Source organism: Bufo gargarizans, chromosome 9 (genome assembly GCF_014858855.1).
Source record: "Bufo gargarizans isolate SCDJY-AF-19 chromosome 9, ASM1485885v1, whole genome shotgun sequence".
In the NCBI taxonomy this organism is placed as follows: Eukaryota; Metazoa; Chordata; class Amphibia; order Anura; family Bufonidae; genus Bufo; species Bufo gargarizans.
This window is the reverse complement of record NC_058088.1, coordinates 173,355,304-173,373,162: the sequence shown is the minus strand read 5'-3', so window position 1 is coordinate 173,373,162 and position 17,859 is coordinate 173,355,304. Positions and strand designations below refer to the sequence as shown.

The 17,859-nt window shown below is 43.8% G+C and overlaps 1 protein-coding gene across 5 annotated transcripts in view; it reads right to left on the bottom strand.

Annotated features, from left to right (window-relative positions):
* The window catches only part of LOC122919601, a 143,876-nt gene that overhangs the window by 105,334 nt on the left and 20,683 nt on the right, over nt 1-17,859 (bottom strand). Inside the window, exons 1-4 of one of the 5 annotated variants that reach the window (XM_044268713.1) lie at nt 9,570-9,630; nt 9,385-9,434; nt 7,970-8,024; nt 2,821-5,043 (exon numbers count right to left, since the gene is read on the bottom strand). In XM_044268713.1, coding sequence (XP_044124648.1) covers nt 2,821-4,455 — 1,635 coding nt within the window. In that variant the 5' untranslated portion in view covers nt 4,456-5,043; nt 7,970-8,024; nt 9,385-9,434; nt 9,570-9,630. Of the gene's footprint in view, nt 1-2,820; nt 5,044-7,969; nt 8,025-9,384; nt 9,435-9,569; nt 9,645-17,859 lie in introns of those variants that run through there. The other 4 variants (XM_044268712.1, XM_044268715.1, XM_044268711.1 and 1 more) reach the window with 4 other exon arrangements.

Below are 17,859 nucleotides of genomic sequence, written 5' to 3'. Positions count from 1 at the left end.
GAGTACGGCGATACCAGATGTGTCACACTTTTTTGCTGCCAAGGTGGGCAAAAGGGCACATATTCCAAAGTGCACCTTTTGGATTTCACCTTTCATTTTTTACACATTTTGATTGCAAAGTTCTTCTCACACATTTGGGCCCCTAAATTGCCAGGGCAGTATAACTACCCCACAAGTGACCCCATTTTGGAAAGAAGACACCCCAAGGTATTCTGTGAGGGGCATGGTGAGTTCCTAGAATTTTTTATTTTTTGTCGCAAGTTAGTGGAATATGAGACTTTGTAAGAAAAAAATAAAAATAAAAAATCATCATCATTTTCCGCTAACTTGTGACAAAAAATAAAAAGTTCGATGAACTCACTATGCCCATCAGCGAATACCTTAGGGTGTCTTCTTTCCGAAATGGGGTCATTTGTGGGGGTTTTCTACTGTTTGGGCATTGTAGAACCTCAGGAATCATGACAGGTGCTCAGAAAGTCAGAGCTGTTTCAAAAAGCGGAAATTCACATTTTTGTACCATAGTTTGTAAATGCTATAACTTTTACCCAAACCATTTTTTTTTTTTGCCCAAACATTTTTTTTTTATCAAAGACATGTAGAACAATAAATTTGGCGAAAAATTTATATATGGATGTCGTTTTTTTTGCAAAATTTTACAGCTGAAAGTGAAAAATGTCATTTTTTTGCAAAAAAATCGTTACATTTTGATTAATAACAAAAAAAGTAAAAATGCCAGCAGCAATGAAATACCACCAAATGAAAGCTCCATTAGTGAGAAGAAAAGGAGGTAAAATTCATTTGTATGGTAAGTTGCATGACCGAGCGATAAACGGTGAAAGTAGTGTAGTGCCGAAGTGTAAAAAGTGCTCTGGTCATGAAGGGGGTTTCACCTAGCGGGGCTGAAGTGGTTAAAGGGAACAAGTCATCAACCTCACTGAGGACATCATAAAATAGTGACAGAAATGCTGATCTCAGCGGTGTGTCACTCATGAGCTAAACATAAGTGGTTGCTGAGAACCAGCATCATAATTATTGCAGTCCGGGCCTGGAAAAGAGTCAAATCTACCTGAGAAGAGTCCTGGTTATTCCTAATCTCCTGCTCTCTCCCCCATCTGCTGATGATTGGCCGTTCTCTCCTAGAGAGAAAGGGAGAAAACTAGGTAGAAGCCGGTCAGTCATCAGCAGGTGGGCAGGAGAGCAGGAATGACCAGGACTTTTCTCAGGTGGTCGCGACTCTTTTCCAGGCCCGGTCTGCAATGATTGTGATGTTGGTTCTCGGCAGCCACTTACTTTTAACTTATAAATGACAGATCGCTGAAATCAACTCACCTGTCTCTACTTTATTCTGCTGTTAGTATGAGCTGCATAAGGCCTCATGCACACGACAGTATTTTTTCACGGTCCGCAAAACGGGGTTCAGTTGGTCCGTGATCCGTGACCGTTTTTTCGTCCGTTGGTCTTCCTTGATTTTTGGAGGATCCAAATGTATCCGTCCTGAATTACAATGCAAGTCAATGGGGACGGATCCGTTTGACGTTGACACAATATGGTGCAATTGCAAACGGATCCGTCCCCCATTGACTTTCAATGTAAAGTCTGGAGTCCCTTTTATACCATCGGATCGGAGTTTTCTCCAATCCGATGGTATATTTTAACTTGAAGCATCCCCATCACCATGGGAACGCCTCTGTGCACCCTTGCATTTTCTGCCAGACCCACCGCCCCCCCCCCCTCTTTCTTGATTGACAGGGCAAGATTCCTGCCTAGTCCTCTCACCTGGTCCTTGTTGGTAGACAGGGTACCCTCAAAAGAAACCCTACCAATCTGTAGTTTGTGGAGCAACCACACAGCAATTCCCTGGCAGCACTAAAAAACTGGAAATTAAGCAATATTGCTTTGAAAATCACTGATCCCGGAAGTGGAGGCAACAGCGGACGAGCGCAGCAGCAGGGAGGATGGATAGTAAGTGTCCTCTCCTTCCCGCACACTGCTCACTCCCTTCTGCAGAGGCTCCGCTGCCACAAATGAATGCATACATATAAGTCACAGTACATTAGCAAAATCATGCAATCATAGGGGAACACACTGACATCAACGGCTGTTTTGACACTATAAAGAACGCTGACCACCAATTTGAAGTGAGACACGGCGCAGGCACCATCACACACGGCTGTCTAGCTCTATGAATCAAAGGGGAAGGGCGAATGTACTGAACGGAACCTGCCTAAATTGCATAAATATAAAAAATAAATACGTCTATAAAAGTTCAAAAGAAATGAAAGTTTTAATCATCATGATCAACCCTACCAGGCACTTTACCTTGTTTAATAGGGTTGATCATACTGACAAAAAGCTTCTCTAAAAGGGAATTTGTCACCACGATTCTGGACTACTATCTGCAGTAATACATTAGTAGTACCGCAGATAAAAGAGTCTAGATCACTTATTTTCTTACTACCTCCTTTTCCTCCTAGTAACACGCTGTTAAAGCTCAACACTGTGCTGAAATACCCAGCCAAGACTGTTGGGCTATGCTGACATAATGGAGAGGATTCCTGTGCGCATGCACAGCAGTCCTGATAACATACTTCAGTGCAGCTTTAAACACTGACAGCGGAGGAATGGGGGGCAGTGGGAAAATAAATAATAAAAAAATACTACAGTGGTGACAAATTCCCTTTGAGGGTCTCCCTCTCCTAAAATCAGAACTCCCTAATAGGGCATTTGAGAACGGATCTTCTAAACCAGACAAGTAATATATACATATCATTGAAACAGGAGATCACGGTAAAACCTCAATCTACAGTAATTGATTCTAACCTTTAGTTCTTCATTGAGATTTGTTTGGCCTATGTCTTCTCCCCCCAGAGGTTTGTTACCATCACCATGTTGTTCAGAAGAAACTTCTTCAATTATAAAGTTATCCGCCTGTTTTGGAAAATCAGTGCTTTTAGATACTGGGGGCAAAGACATGTTACCATCCAAGCAGGGTACACTGATGCCATGTGGTTTAAGGTTTCCATCTACAGTAGGAAATTGTTCTTTAGAAGTATCTTCAGGTCTCAAAGACTCTGACTCAGTAAAGGTCTCTTCTTTGCTATCAATGGGTGCTGTCTCTGTGTAGGTAACATAGGCCTCTGTATCGGATAATCCTTCATAGTTTACATCTTTGTTTTCAGAGCCAATACTTAAGCATTGGTCTTGTTCTTCCGTACTAGCTTTTTCAGTTTCTGCATCTTTATGATGCCCAGATTCTTCAGTTAACCTTTCCCATGGGTCACAAGTATTGCCTTCTGACTTCACTTCTAAATCATGTCCATTTTGGAGCACAGGGGAATCTGAATTAAAGTCACATGTAACGTTTCCATCAACTGGCTTTGGAATTTCATCCATTTGTAAAATATCTGCAGTTGCTTTGGGTTCGTTATTGTTAATGGTTTCACATTTCATTTTATCATCATTGCCGTCACACAATGCTGCCTTCTGTTTGCTTTTGCTTTCTCTTGTGGACATATTAGAGGTTGGCGTCTGAAGAATTGTAGCTATCTCGTGTTTGTCTATCTTACTACTTTTACTCATTAAATCGTTCTGCAGAGATTCCATTAGACCCAATTCCACTGCACACGAATTGCTGCTATCATCAGAGTCTAGGTCTGAAGGGTTTTTGCTACCTTCGTCTAATGTGTCCCCTGAATGCTCCAGCTCCGGCTCCTCAAGGACCATATCCAAAACTGGAGATATATTTCTAAACAGCTTAAAGGATTCTGAGCGTGACTTTTCCCTGTTTACATGCACATCTAACAATTCCTCCTCCCGCTCTTCCTTGATTTCAACAAGTTGCTGTTTACGCAGATGCATTTCCAGCAGGTGTAAGACATCGGGGTCCAACTGATCCGAAACATATTGATGTCTCTCTTTCCGGTGGTCAAGGCGATCTCTCGAGTAAGGAAGAGAATTATCTAGGTTATCATCTTCGCTACTTTCTTCTTGATCAGAAAGGTTCTCCTCTTCCACAAAGTCCAGTTTATGTGAAACAATCTCTGTCTCATAATGCGATCCCAGTTTTCTGCATTTTGGCATCGGGGGCACAGTCTTCCTCTTACCATTTTTGGTACGGTTAGTTCTTGACAAACTTACTGCAGTGTTTTTGGCTTGGAAATCCAGCGAATCAACTTTCCAAGTTTTTTTACATTCTGAAACAGTATGGTTTGTCAATATATCAAAGTGTTCTACATCGGAAGCTATGTTATCCGTGCCAGTCACACTATCATACTGACTATTTTGTACGTCCCTGGCATGTTTGTTTGTAGGACTCTCTGATTCACTATAGTCGAGGTTGTTACATAAATCAAACGAATGCTGGGATTCGATAGATGTATCAGAATCATCCTTAATCAATTCAACAGGCAGAGTAAAGTCGCTCTTCCCATCAACAAGAACCTTCGAGGCAGACATGTTGCTATCCGAAAGTTATTTTGTTTCTGGCAATCATTTCCTTTAATCCGCACATATAAGCTAGAAATGGTTGTGCAGGGTTCCTCCTGATCCACAGTGTGTTTTCTTAAGATTTAACAAATCCTCTTTACAGAGGTCAGATGTGATATAACTGTGTCCATTAGGCAATATTTCACAATGGCATACACTACCATCAGTGATCCATTTTATTGTGTTAGTCCCGATGAACGCTCCCGCATCTTGTTCCCGGATTTTATCAGAATATTGACCAGTCATGAACTGGATTAAGAACCTCTTTAAATCTGCTCTCTTCAGAAGGCAAATAAAATAATTCCTGAGGTCTATACTGAGGATACTTGATCTTTGATTGCAGATGCTTCCCTGAAATTACAATCCTTTGGTTAATTAAAAGTTCTTGCTCAGACGCTCATTTTTTGTTAATAAGGTCCTCGGCATATTCTCCTCCAATATTAAGTGGCCACTTGATCAGGTCTTTTTCGACTACTGACATGCATTTACAAGATCTAGAATATGTGTCTGCTATCTAGATCTTCGGAGAGGCTTACAGTTTCTCCAAATGATTATTATCTAAAATATAGAAAGAAAAAAATAAAATCAGGAGAGAATATGCAAATTATATATTAAATCTCTGTATAAATTCTGAGGAATATAGAGGGGGGAGGGGGAAAGAACCTAAAAAGGAATTGCAATTATCCCTCCTAGGTAAACCTGCTCGGTGCTTGGTCCTGCGCTGTCAACATCTGCTTTGATACCGCTGCAGCAGCGTCAAAATATATGTTTACTGCAGGGAACCCGAAAGAGGCAGCCGAGGGTGGGGAGCGAAGAAGCAGAGATCGAGCTGCAAGGAGCAGGTAAGTATGCTTCCCGTTGCAGGTCTGCCCAGGAAGGGGATTTGCCAAACCCCACCACCGCCAAAGGTGGCTAACCAGTGAAACGTGAACTGGTAAGAAGCAACAGAAGCAAAACCTTTAAAAAAAATGTTATAAAAAGTTCTATAAATAAAATCCAGACATAACTATCCATTTAAAGGTGAGGATTATGAAGATCAATGGACAAGCTGATAGGAACGTAAGCAGCTCTGGAGCAGAACTTCATTTAAAGGGAACCTCTCAGGAGCTACATGCTGTCAACAAGCTCACCAGGGTTTCAAAGAAAACATAGGTTAAGGCTAGGGCCTTGCGCTACATTGTTTATGATAGTCTATGGTGTCGCATTGCGACATGCTGGGACACAACAGTCCCAAAAAATACGTCCAAGATGGACTGCCATATTAAAAATATTGTGTGACACTTGTTGCAATGGAGTTGTACCTTGTCTGTCGCGAGACAATTAGCACATGTTGCCATTTAGCCCTAGCCTAAAAATCAGCCAGGAAGATAGACTCCTCCCTGACTGCCCGAGCTCATCTGCCAGGTCTCTCCTTAAACACCTTTCAATCAAGCAAAACCGGGCTGGAGGTGTCAAAAAAATATCTTTGGGCTGACAGTAAAGATTACTGACTGTCCAAATGAGGCTACTTTCACACCAGTGTTTTTGCTGGATCAGTCATGATAATACAACCGTCTGCATCCGCTATGAACAGACCCGGCTGTATTAACTAAAAATGCCAAGACGGATCCTTCCCCCATTGACTTACAACTTACGATTTCTTTTGTGTCCCAAGAAAACTGATCCACCACCATTGAGTTACATTGTGTGTCACGACGGATCCGTCTTGCTCTGCATCACATCGCGGACAGAAGAGCGCTGCTTGCAGGGATATTCTGTCCACAATGGGAATGCAACGGAATGCATTCTGGTGCATTCCGTTTCGTTCGGTTCAGTTTTGTCCCCATTGACAATGAATGGGGACAAAGTGGAAGCGTTTTCCTCCACTATTGAGATCCTATGACAGATCTCAATAGCGGAAAGGGAATTCGCAGATGTGAAAGTAGCCTAATGTGCAGAGTCTGTGACGTGGAACAGTCATTTTAATTGAGAAGATGAGAGTCAGACATCTCTCTTACCTAAGGCTGGGTTCACAACACATTTCTAAAACCCGCTTTGCTGATCTGTTTAACAGATACCCCCAAAAAAGGATGCAAACATTTACCAACTGAAGGCTTTCCATTTGCATGGACTTCAATGTTAAAAAAAATCTATATATGTTTCAGTCCCTTGTACGTTTTAGTTTTTTTTAGCGGGCACAGAATCAGAGACTACTACTGTTTTGGGTTTGGCAAAAAAAGAAATACATTTTTTTAACATTGAAATCTATGTAAACCGGAAGCTCTTCAGTTGCTAAGCAACTGAAAGACATGAAGTGAACTGAAGCTAGGTCTTTTCAGCCACTAATCTGTTGCAATGTTAGGGAAAATACGATCGTAATGTCAGACAATCGTAGTGTCTTGCAGATCCGTATAACACGGATGCGGACAGCACATCGCCGACACTATCATAGAAAATGCCTATTCTTGTTCGCAATTGTGGACAAGAATAGGACATGTTCTATCTTCTTTTGCGGGGCCGCAGAACGGAACTATGAACACGGACAGCACACGGTGTGCTTCCGCATCTTTTGCGGCCCCATTGAAATGAATGGCTCAGCACCCGCTCTGCAAAATTGTGGACCTGTTCATACTGGCATGTGAATGGGCCTTAAACCAAATAATATTAATTTAAAAAAGGACAATACTTCAGAAGTGGAAGAAGGTAAAAGAAAATACTTCCAAGAAGAAAAATTACAGAGTAGACAGGGCATAACGGTACAGCACCAGTTTAATATGTATTATGCGTTATTATCTGCATTAACACCAGTTTTTCCTGCAGGAAAGAAGTAATCAGACGCCCTATTTATGAAAACAGTCTGCCAGGATAAAACGGTTATGTTGCCCATAGAAACCACTCAGAGATCAGCTTAAATTTTTCAAAAACAGATTTTAAAAAATTTAAAACCGACCTTGCTATGGACTACAAAGTGTGTGTTTCTGTTTTTCAGTTCCTATTCTATACCTGCAAGTTTGTCCATTTAAGAATGGCCTGCCTAGTTTGCAGTAGCAGGCAAGTTGGTTTATAGTGATAAGTGTTTGAACACCTCGATTACCAAAACCATGGCCTTGTGTCAGTTTTGTGAATAGTCAGTAAAATTCCTTTGATTCAGCATATGAAGATCAAAAGTTAATAAGTATGATATGGTCAGACCAGTTATCCCATATCTTCTTGCAAACTTGACTGAGGCCAAATCTAAGTCACCACAAAAACTTCACGGCCCTTTAGGGGCTAAAAATAAATAAATATGTAGGTCATTTTTTTCTTGGTGCTTGTATAAACATGCCATTAGGAAGGACTATGACTGCATCAAACTATAAATCTCTCATGCTCTACAGACAGAAAACAATTAGATCATCTGCTCTACCTGTTGACCAGATATGATTCACAAAAAATATACAGTAAAATATGACTAAGATGGGCCATATAATTCACCACAGACACATTTAGCATTAAAGCAGATTACCTACAACAGATGATTCATCATAAAGATTACACATGTGTCCTCCTCCATGTCTGCCCTACAAGAAAAAGCACATATCCGCAGGACTAAGAATAACAGGCTCGTGACTGCATACTTCCCTGAAGGCAACAATGAAGTCAGATTCGTTTTTACTTGTTTGAGTCTGGATTAGTCTAGTAATAAATTGGTTTATTCTACTTGGTGTACTTCAGGCTAGCCATACATATTATATAGCTGTCAGCTGACATCTAGCTCTTCCAGCATCATTATACACAAGCATGCTCAGCCAAGCATGCATGTATCCTGAACGAGGAGGGGGAAGGAAAGAATTGCCTGACCATTAGCTCCCCAAACATCTGCCATTATAGAAGGAGTGGGAGAAACCCCATAAACATTAGATTAGGGGGTGCACAACCTGCGGCCCCCCAACCATCTGGTTAGAGACATTAATGTCTGTCTTGTGGCTGCTCACATATAATTTCTCATGTATGTCCTGGAGGTGTAACCAGACATTTATAGTATATACTGTATGTACAATATGCCATAAATACAGTATTTCAGTTGTTAATACCCCATTAAATTTTATTTGCGGCCCCTGCCGTTGGTTTAGTCTGACAATGTGGCCCCCAACCAGAAAACATTGTGCACCCCTGCATTGATGTTCAGCTGGTCCTCCTGAAATCAGTATGTTCAGCTAACATTTATCTAACGTATATGGCCCATTAAGGGGGTTTCCCCATCACAGACAATGGGGCCATATGTCTAGGATATGCCCCCATTGTCTGATAGGTGCAGGTCCCACCTCTGTGACCCCACCTACACCGAGAATAGAGCAGGTAAAGTGGTGGAGGGCCGCCGAAAATAGAGCGCTGACACGGCTATTTCCGTCGGTCCCTTAGAAATTAATGGGAGCAGTGGTCACTCCCATTCTCTTTTTTGGGGAGAGCACTTGGCGGGGGCCGGAACCCGGGGTCCTCCAGCCCCCACCTTCCCCACTCCATTCTTGGTATAGGTGCACACCAATCAGACAATAGGGGCATATCCTTGTAATATGCCCCCTTGTCTGTGATGGGAATACTGATATCCCTCCACAAACATGCATCCCTGGCTGAATGTATATATATATATATCCCTGGCTGAATGTATATAGTTATTTCAATGGGGAATGTAAAGAACTGAATTTAAAACAATATCTACATTGCTAATATAGGACCATAAGGTTACTTTCAGGTTTTTCTGTACATGTTCAAATATTCCAAAATGCATGCATGTGCTTTGCAAACATCTACACAGAAAATCAGGTATTACACCCGATTACAACTGAGTGCAAATTACACTGCAAATATTTTCCCAATAAAAACCCTGCATCATTTAGATATTTTTTTGTAGTATTCATTAAATAAAGCAGATTATCTTACATCTCAATCAGAGCTTCCAGGATGGCCGTCTGTGCACACATAAAGACTCCCTGAGAAAACGGTTAACACAAAAGAGCCTGTCAGTGCTGTTAAAGCTAGAGAAAACAATTTGCAAACCATCTGCGCTTTCGTGCAATCCCTGTGCGCTTAAACATTCATATGAGCAATGGCATGGTGGAATTTACCTGCACACAAAGCCCTATTTTGATGGTGGATGCTGTGGAAATTCATAGGCAGTAAAGTTTGAGTGTTATCGTGCAGACGGGAAGTGTGAAGGGAGCATCATTTAGACGTAGGGGGAAGATCTCAATGCTGGCTGGGGTGGCATGGTTATTGTTCTGCTTTTTAAACCTAAAATCGAGGCATCTAACATCCTATTCACATTCTAGAATGAAGTGTCCCTGCACTGGTGCATGTGTGCAAGCTTTTCTCAAGACAAAGGATGTGAAATGCGTTTGGTAATTAAGAAGTTATTTTTTCTGTACACCCGCTCACAATGCTTTTGTTCTGTAGCTAACATTTCCTTCCTGGCAAGGCTCAGCCCTGCTCCCCACACAGCTTGGACACGTGATATGCTCTCAGGCCTCCAACACAGCAAGTGACCTCCCTCTCTTCATTAATGCTAGGGAAAGGATGAAGACACTGCTTCTGCAACCCTCACCATTCAATAGGTGCAAGACTATTGCAGTGCTGCGCAACACACATTTTTCACTATGTAATCAGTTATGGTTCCATACTTATTCTTATCAGATTGGTATTAATTATGTAGTAAGAGTGTTTATTCAGCAGTATGCAAGGCTAGATGTAGGGTCCATTCACACATCCGTATGTGTTTTGCGGATCCATGGATGCGCAAAAGACGGACACCGGCAATAGGACATGTTTAATTATTCTTATTTTTTTTTCGGGAATGGAATTGTGGACCCGGAAGGGCGGATCCGCATTTCTGGATCCGGACAGCACATAGAGTGGCCCCATAGAAATGAATTGCGGACGTGTGAATGGAGCCTTAGGCCTCATGCACACGACAGTTTTTTTTCACGGTCCGCAAAAACGGGGTCCGTGACCGTTTTTTCGTCCGTGGGTCTTCCTTGATTTTTGGAGGATCCACGGACATGAAAAAAAAGTCGTTTTGGTGTCCGCCTGGCCGTGCGGAGCCAAACGGATCCGTCCTGAATTACAATGCAAGTCAATGGGGACGGATCCGTTTGATGTTGACACAATATGGTGCCATTTCAAACGGATCCGTCCCCATTGACTTTCAATGTAAAGTCTGGAGTTCTTTTATACCATCGGATTGGAGTTTTCTCCAATCCGATGGTATATTTTAACTTGAAGCGTCCCCATCACCATGGGAACGCCTCTATGTTAGAATATACTGTCGGATATGAGCTACTTCGTGAACCTCAGATCCGACAGTATATTCTAACACAGAGGCGTTCCCATGGTGATGGGGACGCTTCAGGTTAGAATACACTACAAACTTTGTACAAGACTGCCCCCTGCTGCCTGGCAGCACCCGATCTCTTACTGGGGGATATGATAGCACAATTAACCCCTTTAGGTGCGGCACCTAAAGGGGTTAATTGTACTATCATATTCCCCTGTAAGAGATCAGGGCTGCCAGGCAGCAGGGGGCAGCCCCCCCCCCCCTCCCCAGTTTGAATATCGTTGGTGGCACAGTGTGCCCCCACCATCGCCCCCCCTCCCTCCCTCTATTGTATTAAATCGTTGGTGGCACAGTGTGCCAACCACCATCGGACCCCCCCCCTCCCTCCCTCTATTGTATTAAATCGTTGGTGGCACAGTGTGCCAACCACCATCGGCCCCCCTCCCTCCCTCTATTGTATTAAATCGTTGGTGGCACATTGTGCCAACCACCATCGCCCCCCCCCTCCCTCTATAGCAGTAACATTGGTGGCAGTGTGCGGTCTCAACAGTAGAAGATTCATACTTACCTGCTTGCTGCTGCGATGTCTGTGTCCGGCCGGGAGCTCCTCCTACTGGTAAGTGAAAGGTCTGTGCGGCGCATTGCTAAAGAACTGTCACTTACCAGTAGGAGGAGCTCCCGGCCGGACACAGACATCGCAGCTCCCAGGTAAGTATGAATCTTCTACTGTTGAGACCGCACACTGCCACCAATGTTACTGCTATAGAGGGAGGGAGGGGGGGGGGGGGGGCGATGGTGGTTGGCACACTGTGCCACCAACGATTTAATACAATAGAGGGATGGAGGGGGGCCGATGGTGGTTGGCACACTGTGCCACCAACGATTTAATACAATAGAGGGAGGGAGGGGGGCCGATGGTGGTTGGCACACTGTGCCACCAACGATTTAATACAATAGAGGGAGGGAGGGGGCCGATGGTGGTTGGCACACTGTGCCACCAACGATTTAATACAATAGAGGGAGGGAGGGGGGGGGCGATGGTGGGGGAACACTGTGCCACCAACAATATTCAAACTGGGGAGGGGGGGGGGGGGGGGTCTGCCCCCTGCTGCCTGGCAGCCCTGATCTCTTACAGGGGAATATGATAGTACAATTAACCCCTTTAGGTGCCGCACCTGAGGGGTTAATTGTGCTGATCACAGCCCCCTGTAAGAGATCGGGTGGCAGTCGCAGGGGGCAGTCTTGTACAAAGTTTGCAGTGTATTCTAACTAGAAGCGTCCCCATCACCATTGGAACGCTTCTGTGTTAGAATATACTGTCGGAAATGAGTTTTCACGAAGTGAAAACTTAGATCAGAAAAAGCTTTTATGCAGACGGATCTTCGGATCCGTCTGTATGAAAGCAACCTACGGCCACGGATCACGGACACGGATGCCAATCTTGTGTGCATCCGTGTTCTTTCACGGACCCATTGACTTGAATTGTTGTCAGTCAAAAAAATAGGACAGGTCCTATTTTTTTGACGGACAGGATACACGGATCACGGCCTCGGCTGCAAAACGGTGCATTTTCCGATTTTTCCACGGACCCATTGAAAGTCAATGGGTCCGCGAAAAAAAACGGAAAACGGCACACGGATGCCACACAACGGTCGTGTGCATGAGGCCTTACACTGACATTTCATTCTCATCAGGCTAGTACCTGGACCCTTGGTCCCAGCTGTTTACATAAACATTTTTTTTTAACTATGGAATCGACTTTTAAAGGGGTTGTCCGGGTTCAGAGCTGAACCCGGACATACCCTTATTTTCACCCCGGCAGCCCCCTGAGCCTAGCATCGGAGCATCTCATGCTCCGATGCGCTCCCGTGCCCTGCGCTAGATCGCGCAGGGCACGGGCTCTTTTGTTTTCAATAACACACTGCCGGGCGGTAACTTCCGCCCGGCAGTGTGTTCGGTGACGTCACCGGCTCTGAGGGGCGGGCTTTAGCTCTGCCCTAGCCGTTTTACTGGCTAGGGCAGAGCCAAATCCCGCCCATCAGTGCCGGTGACGTCACCGGGGTTCCTGTCAGCCCCATGGAGAGCCCCGGTACGTCACCGGAACTCTGAAAAATGCCTTTGCCCTGTGCAATTTAGCGCAGGGCAAAGGAGAGCATCGGAGCATGAACTGCTCCGATGCTCATGTCAGGGGGGCTGCCTGGGTGAAAATGGAGGGCTGTCCAGGTTCAGCTCTGAACCTGGACAACCCCTTTAAGGGTGCTTTCACACTGCAGTTTTTGATGCAGCAACCAGTGCCATCCACTACACAGAGGGAGGAGGCTGTGTGGATCTGATGCCAGAGCTACTGAAGACCAAGAACAGCCGATTGATGGGGGTGAAAGGAGTCACCCTTGCCACCCATCTGATATTAATGAGCTACCCCAAGGACATGCCATCAATATAAAAAAGTCTGAGAACATCTTTAAAAAAAAGGCTGTCTCACTTCAGCAGATGGCATTTACCATGTAGAGAAAGTTAATACAAGGCACTTACTAATGTATTGTGATTGTCCATATTGCTTCCTTTTCTGGCTGGATTCATTCTTCACATTATACTCTGCTTGTTTCCAGGGGTTACACCCACTCTGCAATCCAGCAGTGGTGATCGTGCTTGCACACAATAGAGAAAAAGCACCTGCTTATGCCCACTCCTGCGGTCCGGGCCACCAGAGAGGCTTTTCCTATATTGTGCAAGCAACATGGATACGAGCAGTGTATAATGTGATGGAAAAATGAATCCAGCCTGAAAAGGAGGCAATATGGAGAATCACAATACATTAGTAAGTGCCTTGTATTCACTTTCTCCAGGGGCATAGCTATAGGGGAAGCAGGGGAAGTGGCTGCTTTGGGGCCCTGACCCAGAAGGGGCCCATCCAGGAGGAGGATGACTAAAAATTTTTGTCAGGGCCTCCTCAACAGTATTACACAATGAAATTATATACAGTGACAGTATAGACAGTGTAAGAAACGGATGGAACAGCTGCCAGGCCTGGTCTGAGAGAGCGATCTTTACTAGCCACAGGAATGGGGGTGGCATGAAAGGAAGGGGTTGCGAAAAAATTACTGAGGGAGGGGGGGGCCCCATTCAAAAATTTGCTGGGGGGCCCAGTCATTTCTAGCTACGCCACTGACTTTCTGTACATGATAAATGCATGTGCTGAAATAAGGCAATCCCTTTAATGCCGAGTTCACACTTCAGTTATTTGATCAGTGAAGCCTACTCAGAGATCAGGTATAATGTAAAGATCTGCCCCTGTTCTGTGTTTTTGACCCGAAACTGGTTTTGGCTCCAAAAAACTGATGGAAATAACTGACCAAATAAAGCCTCATTCACACGTCAGTGCTTAAATCCGTGAGCAGGTGGTCAGTGATGCATCCGTGAAGGATCCGTGTTGGGTCAGTGTGTCAGTTTATTGCTGTCCGTGTAGCATCCGTATTTCACTGACCCTGCACAGCTGAATATTTTTTTTCTAAGAATCTCTTCTTAATGATCCGTGAAACACGGAAGCAACATGGATGGCATCTGTGGTTTTCACGCACCCATAGACCATAATGGACGTGATGGATCCGTGAACACTGACAAAATAGAGCATGCATACGTGCTAAAAACACAGACCCACGGACCGTGGTAAAACACTGATGTCTGAATACACACAGTAAAATGAATGGGGATGTGTGCTGTCCGTGGAGAACACGTACAGCACACGTCTGTGAAACACTGACATGTGAATGAGGCTGAGGCCTAATGCACACGGTCGTGTTCCGTGGCAGAGAGCGGTCCGTGGTATGCTGGGCTGGATTCCTGTTCAGAGCAGGAGCGCATGGCGTCACTAGCTGCTATGACGCTGTGCGCTTCATGCCGCCGCTGCAGTAGAGTAATACATTTGTATAGTGTATTACTGTACTGCAGCGGCGGCATGAAGCGCACGGCGTCATAGCAACCAATGACGCCATGCGCTCCTGCTCTGAACAGGAATCCAGCCCAGCATTCCACGGACCGCTCTCGGCCGCGGAACACGACCGTGTGCATTTGGCCTTAACTGAAGTATGACTGGCCTGAACATTGCACATTTGTGTATTGACTGGTCATGTGAATATTTAGCACATGTAATTAGATTTTGCTACTATATATTTGGGCACATTGTCATTCTGTATTTTACTTGAAAAAAAAAGAAACATAAAGGGTCAAAACGTTGCTGATGTTTATAGGAATAAAGATGGAGGTTTGAAGATTATTTCTGAAGTGCTCCATTTTTTTTTTTTATATTACTACTATCTGGGAACTAGGATTTGTAAACACTTGCACCCATTCGAAGTCTTGATTAGGCCCCATTTACACAACCATATTTTTGGCACATCAGATGTGGACCCATTTATTTCAATGGGTCCACACAAAAAAACCAAAAAAACGACCGACAGCACATCGTGTGCTGTCCACATACATATGATCGTTTTGCAGCCCCGCAAAAAATATAGAGCATTTCCTAAAGCTAGAAATTGTTACAATGGGACCACAAAAAAAGGATGCAACACAGACATCACATGAACGCTATCTGTATTTTTTTAAGGACTGTGCTGCTGGTCCATTTTTATTGCTAGTGCTTGGAAAAACACTTATTTGTTTACCCTTCTGATGAACTAAGTGTACCTAACTGCCACATTCATATTATATGGATAAAACAGAGGGAGATTACCAGTTTAAGGCTACTTTCACACTAGCGTTCGATCGGATCCGTTCTGAACGGATCCGATCATAATAATGCAGACGGAGGCTCCGTTCAGAACGGATCCGTCTGCATTATTTTGGCATATAAAAGCTAAGTGTGAAAATAGCCTCGGACGGATCCGTTCAATGTAAAGTCAATGGGGGACGGATCCGCTTGAAGATTGAGCCATATTGTGGCATCTTCAAACGGATCCGTCCCCATTGACTTACATTGTAAGTCTGGACGGATCCGCACGCCTCCGCACGGCCAGGCGGACACCCGAACGCTGCAAGCAGCGTTCAGCTGTCCGCCTGTCCGTGCGGAGGCGAGTGGAGCGGAGGCTGAACGCCGCCAGACTGATGCAGTCTGAGCAGATCCGCATGCATTCAGACTGCATCAGGGCTGGACGGAAGCGTTCGGGTCCGCTCGTGAGCCCCTTCAAACGGAGCTCACGAGCGGACAGCCGAACGCTAGTGTGAAAGTAGCCTAAGACTCCAGCTCTACTAACTTCTCTGCCATTTCACCCAATACGTTACCGAAAGGGGGGCACTGCAACGAGGTAGCCATCCACCTCCCACTCAGACAATCCCTTAGAAAATAGTTAAAAAAAAAAAAAAAAAAAAAAAAGGAATATATTTTTAACCACTTCAACCCCGCTAGCTGAAACCCCCTTCATGACCAGGCCACTTTTTACACTTCTGCACTACACTACTTTCACCGTTTATCGCTCGGCCATGCAACTTACCACCCAAATGAATTTTACCTCCTTTTCTTCTCACTAATAGAGCTTTCATTTGGTGGTATTTCATTGCTGCTGACATTTTTACTTTTTTTTTTTATTAATCAAAACGTAACGATTTTTTTGCAAAAAAATGACATTTTTCACTTTCAGCTGTAAAATTTTGCAAAAAAAAAATACATCCATATATAAATTTTTCGCTAAATTTATTGTTCTACATGTCTTTGATAAAAAAAAAATGTTTGGGCAAAAAAAAAAAAATGGTTTGGGTAAAAGTTATAGCGTTTACAAACTATGGTACAAAAATGTGAATTTCCGCTTTTTGAAGCAGCTCTGACTTTCTGAGCACCTGTCATGTTTCCTGAGGTTCTACAATGCCCAAACAGTAGAAAAACCCCACTTCAGAAAGTAGACACCCTAAGATATTCGCTGATGGGCATAGTGAGTTCATAGAACTTTTTATTTTTTGTCACAAGTTAGCGGAAAATGATGATTTTTTTTCTTACAAAGTCTCATATTCCACTAACTTGCGACAAAAAATAAAAAATTCTAGGAACTCTCCATGCCCCTCACGGAATACCTTGGGGTGTCTTCTTTCCAAAATGGGGTCACTTGTGGCGTAGTTATACTGCCCTGGCAATTTAGGGGCCCATATGTGTGAGAAGTACTTTGCAATCAAAATCTGTAAAAAATTACCGGTGAAATCCGAAAGGTGCACTTTGGAATGTGGGTCCCTTTGCCCACCTAGGCTGCAAAAAAGTGTCCACACATCTGGTATCGCCGTACTCAGGAGAAGTTGGGGAATGTGTTTTGGGGTGTCATTTTACATATAACCATGCTGGGTGAGAGAAATATCTTGGCAAAAGACAACTTTTCCAATTTTTTTTATACAAAGTTGGCATTTGACCAAGATATTTTTCTCACCCAGCATGGGTATATGTAAAATGACACCCCAAAACACATTCCCCAACTTCTCCTGAGTACGGCGATACCAGATGTGTGACACTTTTTTGCAGCCTAGATGCGCAAAGGTGCCCAAATTCCTTTTAGGAGGGCATTTTTAGACATTTGGATCCCAGACTTCTTCTCACGCTTTAGGGCCCCTAAAAAGCCAGGGCAGTATAAATACCCCACATGTGACCCCACTTTGGAAAGAAGACACCCCAAGGTATTCAATGAGGGGCATGGCGAGTTCATAGAAATTGATTTTTTTGGCATAAGTTAGCGGAAATTGATTATTATTATTTTTTTTTTCACAAAGTCTCACTTTCCGCTAACTTAGGACAAAAATTTAAATCTTTCATGGACTCAATATGCCCCTCAGCGAATACCTTGGGGTGTCTTCTTTCCAAAATGGGGTCAGTTGTGGGGTGTTTGTACTGCCCTGGCATTTGAGGGTCTCCGCAATCATTACATGTATGGCCAGCATTAGGAGTTTCTGCTATTCTCCTTATATTGAGCATACAGGTAATGAGATTTTTTTTTTCCCGTTCAGCCTCTGGGCTGAAAGAAAAAAATGAACGGCACAGATTTCTTCATTCGCATCGAATCAATGTGGATGAATAAATCATTGCCGGGATTTTTTATTTATTTTTTATATAC